The following is a 13508-nucleotide window of genomic DNA, read 5'->3' as shown; positions in this document are numbered from 1 at the left end:
TTGCAGAATAAGTATGTAATTATATATCACATATGAAAAATTTGATGACTGTATTCATATATTAAAGCAAACTCATGAACAAAACATATATATCATATTTCACATATTTGGATATAATATTTAGATTTGAGTGAGTGAGGTTAATGTTTGTGAATACAGGCATACATTTTGATTAATTTATTGCATTTAGGTGTTAATCATCATCCTTGAAGTGAGATGTAAGCCTGATATGTAAATAAAAAGTAGATAGTAGATATTAGTAACTGATAATTTCACTTGTCCTTTATCTGAACAGCAGCAGCAGGCAAGAGGGGAGGATGGGGAGCCATCTCGTTCAGAAAGAATGCACCAGTTAAGGGCAGAGCATCAGCGTCGCCACGCCCAGCGGAACAGAACCTACCCAACAGATGACATGGAGGAGCACTATGAGAGTGCAATCAGACAGGTGAGCTCAGAACACACACTGCCCATCTAACATTACAGGCATCTGCTCATTGTTTTCCTTTCAGTGGCCAAGTTCAAGTTCTATGAGAGATTTTCAGGGACAGGTAACAAGATTTTAAGAATTGATTTTTCTTGTGTTGAAAGACTACATGGAAACCAGGTGGAGCTTTAGCTTTTTTTAGCAAGAAGGGGAAGTGTTTGTTAGTACTTGTGCTGGGCAACTTCTTTACGTTTAGATTATTTGGTGTACTAACCTGGAAATTTTGATGTCTGCTTATGGAGTTTACATAGAGATAGATTTGGTTGTCTATTTTCTCCCCCTATTTCTACACCACCCCCAAGCATGCAAGGTCTTTAACTCCTGACTCACTGCCATGGGAGGCTTCTAATCAACCCTACTGCTTTACCTCCTATTGTTAAATGCAGCTTTAACATCCATTGTGTGTACCTAGCACATTGTATCTAGTGAAAGGTTTTGTAAAGTTATAGAGATTATTAACAAAAATATCTTAATAATAATATTAAAGCACCTAATTCATAATTTAATAAACATATGGCCATCATTACATTGATTTCATAAAATATTGTAAACACCAATACATGTACTGAATTCCAGTGGAAATGGAAATGGAAATGTTCACATGTTTCATTGCTGTTAAACTAAGCCAATCATTAATGTTTCTCTGGTATATCATTCTATGGTGTTCAGTGTAAAAATTTCCACTCGGATGTTTTGGAAATTCATTATTGTCAATATTACAAATAATTGTTGATTACCTAATTACTGAAAGGCCTACACTTTTAGTGTCACCCTCTGCAATTACATATCTTAAGGTATTTTTTAACAGGTTACTAACTATATACAGTAGTTCCTTATTTTTTTTTCTCACATAAGGTATATTACTGTATTGTAATGGTGGTCAGCTCTGCTCCTGGGGGAAGTAGTGTAGAAGCTTAGTACAGTTGACTCTAACATTGGGTGAGGGATGCCAGGTTCTGGAGAAGGAGTACTTCACCACCTCTCCTCTCCCAACATTATTACAGATGCTGGATGAAAGAGGACACTTGGAGGCTGACAGGGCAAACAATAACACTCTTAATTCTTCAGACATCAAGCCGCAAGTAATGTCTGAGAGTGTTGTGCATAGGTCAGCCAAGTCCTATCAACCTCCTTCCTCCATGAACTCTTCTTGCCATTCTTCCTCTTCTAATAAAGTAAAAGGCACAGGGAATACAAACAGACACTCTTTCCATGGCATTGTCAACAGTCCTTCAGGCAAAACTGCTGCTTCCTCCACTCACCGGTACTCTCTTTATGGGGCTTGCTTTCAGCCAGACACAGACTCACCTCGGCACAAAACAGAGAATAAAGTACCTGGAGCCCCAGATGTGGACAACTTATCAGCTTTTATGCAGTCAAACAAGTATATTCACAATAATGATATATATTCAGTGCCATGTAAGACTGGAACAGGTCCTCCTAAACCAAATGAAAGCTGTGGTGTCTCAACTAATGATGAGGAAGCCAGAGTGAATAATTTGTCCAATTTAATTATTCAAAAGTCTGTGTCTACCAAACCTCCCTTGCCTCCTAGAAATAGACCCATCAATAATAATTACAAACCACCCACCCTCTATCATGCCCCTAAACCAAACTTAGGCTCCAGTTCTGCTCCTCCTGTCAGTCAGTGTTCAACTCTTCAAGTGAACCAAAGGGCTCCTACCCAGACCACAACTAGTCACTCATCTTCACAATTCAGCCAAATGAATGAAATCACCCCAGACTTTACTTTCTCCTTCACCAAAATTTTGCCAGATTTCTCGTCTTCCCATAATTATTCTCTGGATAAAGTAAACAATAATAATGCAAGTGAATTGGCAAATAGAAATTTTATTAATCAAAATATAAATGAGCACAGCTCTTTTGGTAAGAAGAACCATGGTGGTAGAACAGGCAGCAGCAGTGTTGATATTGAGGGGGAACAACATGGTGGTGGTGTTAATAGTGGGGCAACTTGGGGTTCTTTGGGAATCATGAGTGGGACTAACATTCCTGGCACACAAAAGCATGGCAACTGCAACAGTAAAATAGCAGCGCCATTAGGCAGCAACAACAGCAGCAGCAGCAACAGTAGCAGTGGCAGCAACAGCAGTAATGGAAGTGCTGCACGCACCAACTCTCTGCCACGAATGGGCGTGAAGGGGAAGGAGGCTGCCATGTCTGCCCGAGGCTGGCCATGCCCTCCTCCCCCTCCCCCTCCCAAGGGTGCCCCAGTCCCTTTGGCTGCCCTGCGCTCTACCGCAATACTAGACAATAGTCAATTCTGGGTAAGGGTATGGATCAGCAGCACCAGCTTAGCATGGCATGAGTCCAGCACCAGCATGATGGACCTTCCACATCTTGTAGACGTAGTAACTTTGGGGATGCATGCCATTATGCGCCTTCTAATGATGCTGGAAGAGCAGTTACAGGAAAGTCACATTGTAGTACTTGGTCCACACAGTATAGTATTGCATTGCATGATGGTGATGTGTTGCAGGGTGGCAGGTTAGGGCCACCACCACCCCGCCCCTCCTGCCACCGTCGCTCCCACAGCCAAGACCTGATTGGGGAGAGCCGACGCCTGAGATCTATTTTTGAGGTATCAGTGTGGAAGTGTTGCTTGGACTGACCAAGCATTGTTTTCAACTTAAGCTATGAGTTGACACCTCGGTTGTTCAGTTGCTTGATGCAGTAATGTTGTTCTATGTGATACTTTGCTTGTTTATTGTTTCAGACATACACCCAGTGCTGATGTTAGATGCCTGCTGAATTCTGAACTAAAGTTGGTGTATTATTGATGATTATGAGAAAGTAGGTTATTGTATTTGATGACCAGTGAACCTGTAAACTTCCAGGTCTTCAGTAATGATTGTTTTTTGCTACCTGTGTTTTTATTAGGATGAACCACACAGCAAGTTACTTCATTGCTGCAGTAACAGTAAGCTTGCTGAATGCTAGTCTTTGATTTTGTATTATTTGCTCTTTGATATTTAGCATAAAATAATGTTTCTCGTATGTAATTTTTATCTTTTACAAGAACTTCATTTCTCTCTCTCTCTCTCTCTCTCTCTCTCTCTCTCTCTCTCTCTCTCTCTCTCTCTCTCTCTCTCTCTCTCTCTCTCTCTCTCTCTCTCTCTCTCTCTCTCTCTCTCTCTCTCTCTCTCTCTCTCTCTCTCTCTCTCTCCATTTTCTATGAATTTTTTAGTGTTTGAGTGAAGAGATGCATGATAGCTGTTCATTGGCAAGTGAAGTTCTGTTTTGTGTCTATTGAGGAAGTATATACATTTTACAGATATTTTGCTTGTGTTCCCCAAAGGCTGAGAGAGAATAAGAGAATTCTTAATTGAAGGGAATTTTGTTAGAAATGTTTTTAATGATGACAGTAATAACAATATAATTTTAGCATAGAGGAAGGCAACCATTATCTGTTACAGTTCATCACCAATACTTTAAGACACAGTTAGGATTCAGTATAATTATTTCATCCTTAGTTAGTTGTATGGTATTTGGATATGTCAGATTTTTTTATTCCATATAGAATTGCTTCCAAGTTTGCTTATTATTTGCATAACCATTATATCCATATTTCTTGCATACCATCTCTCATTATTCTAACTTCTCTTATTTTTTACCCTTTTTCAATGACTTGTATACATTTTTTCATAAGTTACTGGTTTATTTATTTATTTATTTTTTTTTTTTGTGGTTTTGTATAGACTAGTTCCTTTTCCCTTAGTAAGCAAAACTGTTAGCATTTCATTCTTTGTGAATTAATTAATAATGTTTTTCCTTACAACAAAATTAATGGCAACACATTTTATCAATGTAAACATTACTCAAATATCATATTTTCCTTTGCTCATCTGTACCTTTTCATCCTTCTTTGGTTTCATTTCATTATGTGGAGCCCTTAGATGTATAGCTGTCTTTCTTCTGCTTTATTTTGCTCTATTTCATATCCATAGCAAATTTCTGAATTTCCACTAAGGAAAGGCACTTCCATATTTGATAAAATGTATTGCTGGATATGACTAAGCAGCAGCCCATAGGGCTATGTCACTTTGATGTATGAATGTATTTTGTGCATATAGTACTTGTGAAGTCTCATTTAGCATACATACTTTTAGTAGGAAGACACTTTCCAAGTAAACTAAGAACACTGTTTCTGAAATTGTCAAATGCTTTTGTTGTATATATGTAATGACCATATAGGAGCAAGAGGATATAAATACCTCATTTACTAATGAAATTTGAGAGAGGTTTTCTCCTTCTCCGGTGTAGCTTATTTTTTCACACAAAAGTTAAGTTTGATTTGAGTATAGCTGTCTCTAGGTACTGGTAAACTTTAGGGGCTTTGCATTAAATTTGGTAGAATTTAGATATTTTCTTTCCCACTTAGTTACTCTGCTAGATTTATAAAAAATTGAAGTAAATAGACAATTAATAGGAAAGAGATGACAAAATTACCATTTCACTAATTTGAGGGTTTACAATGTTAAAGGATCAAAGAATTTAATCAACAATTTGAGTAGGTGTTTTTATCAGTCATCACCATAGTTATTGTTCATCATATCAGTAAGTCAGTTTCACATCTGACACAATGTGGGCAGTTTTGGGACATTAGTAAAATAATTAATTTAATGGGTAAATACATATTTTATCTGAGAGGTGTACTGCATTCTCTTTTTATATCTATTCACCATTTATTTAAGGCCACATCCTCATTCTTGCCTCTAAAATGAAATGCACCATAACACAGACTTCACCCTCACAGCGCCTTGAGCCAGTACCCAGCGAGCCACGATCTGAAGTGCGACACGTGCGCTCTCACAGCTATGACCTCTATGGAGATGGTGCAAGCAGGGCAGGTGAGGCAGCAGGCAGACCTGGGAGCCGCACTGCCTATGCTGATCCTCACACATATTCTCATTATGTAAACTATGAACAAATTCAGCAGCATTTACGGTAAGGGAGTTGCTTTTTATTGCCCTCTTTATTTTTGATAACAGATTTTAAAATAGTCAAAAGTTTGCAGTGGTTTTGTGATGTAAAGTTCAATAAATGTTTCACAGTTAAGATTCTTTATTGCTTTATATATTTATATAAATTTCTCTTGTGAATGATACATTGGTGGTGGTGGTGGTGGGATAACTGGAATAACTGTGATGGTAGTGGTGATGATGGTGGTGGGATAACAGGAATAATGGTGGTGGTGGTGGTGGTGGTGGTGGATGCAACTTAGTTATTACAATTCATTGCCTGCAATGCTTGCTGAAATTTCCAGTACACATGAAAAACAAATAATATTTGTTGACACCAATAATTCACACCAGCCATAAATGGCTGTACTATACCAAACATAACACCAGTATATAGAAAGCAAATCTTCAAAGAAGTATAATCTGTTATACTGAACTCATAACACCTACATGCTGAAGTAAAGAAAGCTATTATTCTGGTCTGTATTCCATGCATGCTAAGGAAGATACATACATAAAAGTGGACCGGGAAACCTTAATTTATCAAAAACTTAATTTATTATAGTTATATCTCATTGATTAAAACAAAGGAATGGTTTCAAACTTGGAAATATTTTACATACTCATGTTGTATAATGGCATGAATGCTAACAGTGTCTCTATAAGATGTACTAACCTGGCTATGGCATTAATGTTACTGATAATATTTACTCAGTAATCACACTTGGAGACACTAGTTTATATTTGAAGGAATAAACATTTGTTACTGTATACATATATTGTGGACCCAAGAGTTAACAAGCCTGATCAAACACTCCGCACCACACACCACCAAACTGACTTATTAATACTATGCTGTAGAATGGCCTTAATAACTAAGCTTTTTTACCTTCTCAAATTGCTCTTCATGTTTAGAATGTTATCACTGTTTCTCTTTTATTTTTGCATGCAGCAAAAACAAGGAGCAGGAAAGGCTAAAGAAATTAGCTAGTCAGCAGTACCAAGATTTTCGGGATAAACAGACTAGGTGAGACTCCTGTGTTATGGTTCTACTAACTAGACCTGTGAGTGCTACTGGTATGTTAGAACTGACTTACCCTCTAAGCTACCTTGTAGACTAAAAAGTTTGGTTTCATTATGTATGGACAAAATAGTGTGTCAGTGTGTGATAGTGTTGTGTGGGTGCTTCTAGTTATTAATGTTAAGTTTAAGTGGACTGACGCTTGCTGACAAAGGGTGGTTGTGCTTGGCTGGGTACAAGGGCTACGGGGCCAAACACTGAGAGGGACAAATTAGTGAGGGTGAAGTCCCTAAACACTCTTGAACTTGATTTGAGTATAAAATTTATTTGAACATCTTTAAAAAAGATCACCACTTTACAGAGAATCTATGAAAGGAAAAATTCAAATTTGTGGATTTATGGATATGATATGATTTAAATTTCTTGATGGAAAGATTCTCCAATTTAAGATCACATCTTGATCCATAATCATTAATTGACAGTTTACTGGATGAATTACTGGCTCTTTTGTATGTTTAGTGTTTTTTTTTTTTTTTTTTTTTTTTTTTTTTTTTTTTTTTTTTTTTTTTTTTTTTTTACTTTTGGGTGTTTCAGTAGTCTTTGTGCTCAAAATATCAAAATGATTGTCCAGGTATAATTAAAAATTCCAATGTGTATGGCTGCAGTTGCTGCCTAACATTTAGTAGAGGACATACTTTTCAAGCAAAAAATAAATAAATAGTAATAATGATAATGATAATAAATAATAATTATTTCCCATACAAGTTGCTACTTACCAAGTCACATTCCTTGTGTATATATATATGTTCAAGGGGAATTCAGAGCACTATGTACTCACAACATTCAGCCACCTGTATATACATTTAGAAGACCATAAAGAAATTTCTCTGCTCTTCGTTCTTGAATTTGCAAGAAGCCCTATGCAACAGTCACACAACTTATAATGGCAATAACATTTATTAGAATTTTGATGACATATTTCTACCTTCATTTACATTATGGAATGTAATTCCACTTAGAGAAAAATATGCAACAGTAATGCCATTAGCAATGAATGGGACTGTCTTGTACATTTGTAATTGCTATAGAAATTTTGTTTATAGAAACATAACTTTTTCCCTTGATTCAGTGCATTGTTATCTATCAAGAGTAAAAGAAGAGAGTTCAAGTCCCAGTACTTTTGTAAAAAATTATTTAATTAATGAAAAGCTATTTTTTATGATCTCATGTGGCAAGTATTATTTATTTAGGTAAAGACCATCATCATTGATTTAAAGAGTTGAAAATGGTCTGCCGTTGTAATCTGATAGCAGTTAATGCAGTGCATGATGATGTTTAACTCATTTATCAAGATCTGGTATCTACAGTTATGTAGCATGTTTGCTGTAAATTATAACAAGTCATGTTAAGGATATATAGATGGTCATGTGCTTTAATAGCAGATATTTGTGTATGTGTGGTTGTGTGTGGGTGTTGATCAGGACTGGGATTGAAATTGAGCTTGTGTGGGATAATGTTAGTGGGGTGGAGGGTTGAAGTGCTGGTGGATGGAGGTGATGGCAGTGGTGGGGCAGAAGACCAGCAGTGTTGGTGTGGCCTGTGATGGTGGTGATAACCTGCCCAGCGGCCACAACTCTCACTTGCAGGCGACAGCTGGACGGGGCGCCCACCATGCTCCTGCACAAGCTGGAGGAGACCTTTATTCACGAGTCAATTCTTGCAAGGTATAATGATAATGCATGAGGCCAAGACTGCATGATGCATGTCACCCACACTCTGAAGCACCTGTATTCCCTCAGCCTACACTGGCATTGGTCTCTCTCTTATTCCTTATGATGCAGATGCAAACAAAGAAGTTGCTGATTCTTTTCTTTGTATGAAGGAGAAATAAAGACAAAGCATGCCGTGGTAAATCCTGTCAGTTAGTGATGTGAATGGTGAATTTACAGGATTTATATTATTATGTGACTCAGTGTGTCTTTTATGTGTCATTGTATTACTTTTGGCAAGGGACCATCCTAGCTTAAAATAGCAAGGTTTTTTTTTTTTTTTTTTTTTTTTTTTTTTTTTTTTTTTTTTTTTGCTGGAAAAGTTTTTAAAAATTTTAATTTATTGAAATTTTTTATGTATTTATTTTTTATTATTGTATTGTTATTTGTTTTTATTTATTTATTTATTTTATTTTTATTTTTATTTTTATTTATTTATTTATTTATTATTTATTTATTTATTTTTATTTTTTTATTATTTTTTTTTATAACCTATGAGTATTTAATAATTTAATAAAAGTTACTTATTGCTAGCAGTCTACAGTATCTTTAGTACTTGAGTAGTGTCTCTTTTTAAATTGTTTCCTTTCTTGTAATTGTTGAACTGAATAATTTTTCTTGTGAAAATTGATGGAAAGGATTATGTTTGTAAAGTAGTGTGTGTACATAATAAATTAACATTTCGGTAGTTCCAGTATGTTTTTATGATGGTATTAGGACCCAATAGTCAAGGGTGATCTAAATCCACTCAGAACTTTGTGATCATCTTGGTCTGATTGGTAACATTTAGGTTTCATGTTATCATGCCCCATCAGCCCTCAGCCTTCCCCTCCCATTGCTTTCTTTTACATCAGTTTCTCAGTGTTTCCAATGACATTTCAGAGGGACTGTCATAACAATTGCCAGCTAAAAAAAATGGCAAGAATAATTGGCCATGGCTTGGCTTATTCCCCTGCCTGTCAGTTAGTTGCAACCAACAAAACTTTGGAATAACATTATGTGATGTGTATTGTTGTACATGGAGTTTGATCCATATTTAGATTGCCATGAAGTATACTTAACTTGTTTCAGGAAAGTATGGGAAGATATTCTCTTTGAAAAACAACTGTACAGTCAGCATTGTACAATATTTCTAGATGAAACAAGTCTATCATTAATTCTCATCACTATCAGTCTTGTGGTGGAAAACCATTTTCTTTTGTGTGTGTGTACATGCAAAGATATCTAATACTAATATGAATTGATTGCTTTCAAAATTTGTTTAGCTATGATCATGAGTGAGTGAGTTGAAATTAGTATAACTGTGTAAATAGGTTGGGTACTGTACCATTTATTCATTTCCAACACTCCTATACAAGAAGACCGTTGCATGTAAGTCTTTCATACCTCAGCGATGTTAGCATAAGGAAGTACAGTTCATAAAGCTCACTCACCATTAGTAAGGTTATTTTACTGAGCATTCAAAGCATGTTTTAGTAAATTTTCATTCTTACTCATGCTGATCTACAGCCGGGAGGCAAGAGAATACCAAAGCCAACGTGGGCCTCGGGACTCTGGGAGAGAAGGTCACCATCGTCCAGTGAGCAACTATTATGAGTATGAGAGTGTGCAAGCTATGATCTCCCATGCTCAAGACAACAGTAGCACTTCCCTCCCCAGGCGACACCAGCCACCACCACCACCTGGTCCACCTCCACCTGCAAAAAGTAAGTTTCTCACTGGTGCTTTTATAGACCTTAGAATTTATTCAAAATTTGTTATGGAAATACAACTTGTTAATGCTAAATATTTAGAAATCTCAGTCATGCTTTTAAAACATGCTCTAAACTCATGATCTCAAACAATTTCACCTTTCTCAAATTGCACTTTGTGGAAATCAGAGGTCTAATTAAAAACCCTGGTTAGTTATTTTTCAGTGTTTTGTGTCAAATGTTAGCCATGTTCCATGAACATAAAAAATACTGCTCCTCTTCTTCTCACAGACAGTGAAGGCATTGGCAGCCTACATCCAGGAGCCTCCCAGCCACATCATCTAACCATGTACAAGCCAAATGTCCACTCCAGTCAGTCCGGGCGTAGTGGCCTGCCAGGAGCCAGCCACGGGCAGCCTAGCTCATACCACAGTCAGGGAGAGCGAGACTCCCACCGAGTCGAGGGGGTGTATTCATCAGGCTTCCGGCCAGCCAGTCACTACACTGGACCACACCACAATCCCCCACCTCCCCCTCCTCATCATAGCACTAAAATAACTGTGCCTGGCTCAAAGGTATGATAAAAACTGCAAAATGTATAATTACTGTAAAATATTTGTAAAGTCGTAGTTTTAATCCAGAAAGGAACACATTAATTAATTTATTGAAAATCAAAATGTTACTTGTGTATAAGTGATTGTTAATATATGGAGATTAGGCTGGAGGATAAAGGATTATGAGTGACTGTATAAATAAATGAGCATTGAGTGAGAGAATGGTTTGGCTACTGCTGTGTGATGTACAAATGGAATGTTGTCCCCAGCCAGCCCTGTGTCACAGACAAATGCAACATTCCACAACTTTTAATAGTTTTATGGTTGTAGTTTAAGAGACCAACTCCTTCTTCTTGCCTTTAACACACATGCCCCAGCCAAAGGGAGGTAATACACTGTTCATCAGGTTGTGGCAGCTGCTGAGGTTTTGTATTTGTTAAAAGATGGCTGTGCAGGGTGTCTGGAAAGCCAGTCACCACCTCAGGCTGCCTCAGCACTGGGTACTCATGGGTTGCAGATCCTTCATGTGCTCCTGAAGTTGGTGCCTTATGTCAGTGATGTGGATGAGATTGAGTGCCATCCATAACGTTGCCTTGTGAGCAATAGGTTGTTCATCAATAAAGTTTTAATTGTGATGCTGCAGACTCTTGTGACATATTTTAATATACATATATAGATTTTATATAGAATTCATATTTGAATACATGTACATTAATTTAGTGAAATTTACAATGAATGCATTTTATACTGAATTTTATGATATACTTTATTGCTTTAGCTTTTAATAAATAATTTCTTAGCAATTTCTGGAATGATAAAATGGACCAATACTTGAGTGTGCCAAACTGGCCGGTGGTACATGTCTGTGTGTTGGCAGTGTCCTCTGTACAGTATTTTGTAAAGGACCATTGTATAAATTATTTGTATGACTGCTTTTAAAGATTTTTATACGGTGTGGAAGAAGTGAAGCAGCTTTAGTCCCTCATGTTGCAGCTGTCAGCCTCTGCAGGATGCTGGAACTTTTCCATGCTTCCAGAGAAGAATAAAGGAAATATGTGAAATCTTTTACCATTTTCTTTTGTTCCCCTTGTATGCTTTTACCATGTTCTTTTGTTCCCCTTTTATTCTCATGGGATGTGTTTATGTAGCTGTATATACTTAGCTGTAGTGTATAGGGCTTAAGCTGCCACTTGTGTGGTCTTGTTCCCATATCTGTATTTTTCCTAATTTTCATTTAGCTGATATGCACTGGTTTTCTCTTTCACATCTAATCTAATCCACATGCTTATATTTTGATAGAGGAAACTATGTAACTAAAACATCTCCCTTTCCTCAACTTTTTTCTTTTCAAATATCCAGCCTCTTTTTATCATTTTATTTTATTTATTTATTTACTTTATTTTTCCCACTCATTTCATTAACTTGTGTATTTCATTTAGGTACCCGTTTTTCTTCTCTCATTAGGTGTTGGTATTTTCATTTCCTTTAGGTTTTTGTCATACAGTAGGTTTTATAATTATGGCCCAGAATTAGTTGCTATACTTTACAACATAGGAACATGAGAAAATAAGGTAAGTTGCAAGAAGCCATCAGTCATACACATGGCATTCTCTTTCCAGAACATACATATTTTCGCCTATTATCCCCATCCATAAAGCCATCTTATCTTCTCTTAAAGCTCCCTAACGACAGAACACTAACAACCTGATTATTGAGTCTATTCCATTCATCTACCACTCAAGTATTTGAGAATCCAATTTTTCCTATCCCTTTTTAAATCTCTTTTCATCAAGTTTGAACTCTATTACTTGCACTGTCCTAATTGCTGATCCTGGGGATTTTGTTTGTAATTCTTGTTATAACCTTCATACCACTTGAACTCCAACAGATCTCCTCAAAGTGTACACCTCTCAAAGGGATGTAAATTCAAAAGCTTCAATCTCCTTTTGTAAGGAATACTTGTCATCACTTGTATCTTTTTAGTCATCCTCCACTGTACTGATTCTAATAGCCCTGCATCTTTCCTATAATGTGGGGACTAGAACTGCACAGCATTATCTAGAGGAGGTTGACCAGTGGCAAATATAACTTAAATATTACTTTGGGACTTCTACTTTTCACACTCCTAAAGATGACTTATAGTACACGATTTGCTTTATTTGCGGCCACTATGCATTGTTTTCTCTGATCAGAGCTAACTATATCTTCCAAATCTTTTTGTCCTCTTATCTTACCAGTGCCTTATTCTTTGTTGTGTACTTATTATGTGGGTCTCCTCTAGGAATTCCTGTAGATCGTTAATATATATTAAAATAATGGTTCTAAAACTGACCCCTGTGGTATCTCAGTAACTGCTTTTCCCTAGTCAGATGAAGACCCATTAATTAACTTTTTTGTTCCCTGTCACATTATCATAACTTCATCTAGCTTAAAACTTTCTCATCCATCCCTTGTGCCATAATCTTGTTCAAGGGCCTTTGATGTGGTAACTTGTCAAATGCCTTACTGAAGTTCAAGTATATTATGTTGTAACTATCTGTATTATCTCCTACCTCATGGAATCCACTATAAAAACTCAGCAGGTTCTTGAAGCATGACTTTCCTTTTGTTAAGCCATGCTGTGAATCCTTTATTAACTTATGTTTGAGTAAATTATTCCTTATCTTCCTTACAATTACAGTTTTTGCTACAGCTGATTTCATGGTGGCTGGCTAGTAGTTCAACATTGACATTTTATCTTCTTCCTTGAAATTGGGAATTAAATTCAATTGTCTCCAAATGAACAGCACCTCACCTGAATCTAACAGTCTCCTAATAATACTGACCAGCAGTTCACAAGTCAATTTTTTGCATTCTTTTTATCCTCTGGGATATATTTAACCTGGTCCTGGTGATTTAAATTTTTCAACCTATCTCCTTGGTTATGGAAATATGTCAGCTTACCATCATTTTTGCAAATCTGCTTGCTTTCTGGCATAATTTGTGTTTTCCCAATTGAAAATAGTTG

General features: G+C 36.6%; 1 protein-coding gene across 22 annotated transcripts in view; it reads left to right on the top strand.

The window, feature by feature from the left end:
- The window catches only part of LOC135113598 (partitioning defective 3 homolog), a 95884-nt gene extending 84322 nt beyond the window's left edge, over positions 1-11562 (top strand). For 9 of the 22 annotated variants that reach the window (XM_064028993.1, XM_064028937.1, XM_064029058.1 and 6 more), the window contains 7 exons: positions 296-445; positions 1489-1566; positions 5262-5452; positions 6419-6493; positions 8134-8211; positions 9766-9962; positions 10239-11562. In XM_064028993.1, the coding sequence (XP_063885063.1) occupies positions 296-445; positions 1489-1566; positions 5262-5452; positions 6419-6493; positions 8134-8211; positions 9766-9962; positions 10239-10528 (1059 nt within the window). In that variant the 3' untranslated portion in view covers positions 10529-11562. The remainder of the gene's footprint in view (positions 1-295; positions 446-1488; positions 1567-5261; positions 5453-6418; positions 6494-8133; positions 8212-9765; positions 9963-10238) is intronic. The other 13 variants (XM_064029020.1, XM_064029091.1, XM_064029065.1 and 10 more) reach the window with 11 other exon arrangements.
- Positions 11563-13508: the final 1946 nt, after the last annotated feature.

Source organism: Scylla paramamosain, chromosome 2 (assembly GCF_035594125.1).
Source record: "Scylla paramamosain isolate STU-SP2022 chromosome 2, ASM3559412v1, whole genome shotgun sequence".
NCBI lineage: Eukaryota > Metazoa > Arthropoda > Malacostraca > Decapoda > Portunidae > Scylla > Scylla paramamosain.
The sequence above is the reverse complement of the archived record's forward strand: the minus strand, read 5'-3'. Positions and strand labels throughout refer to the sequence as shown.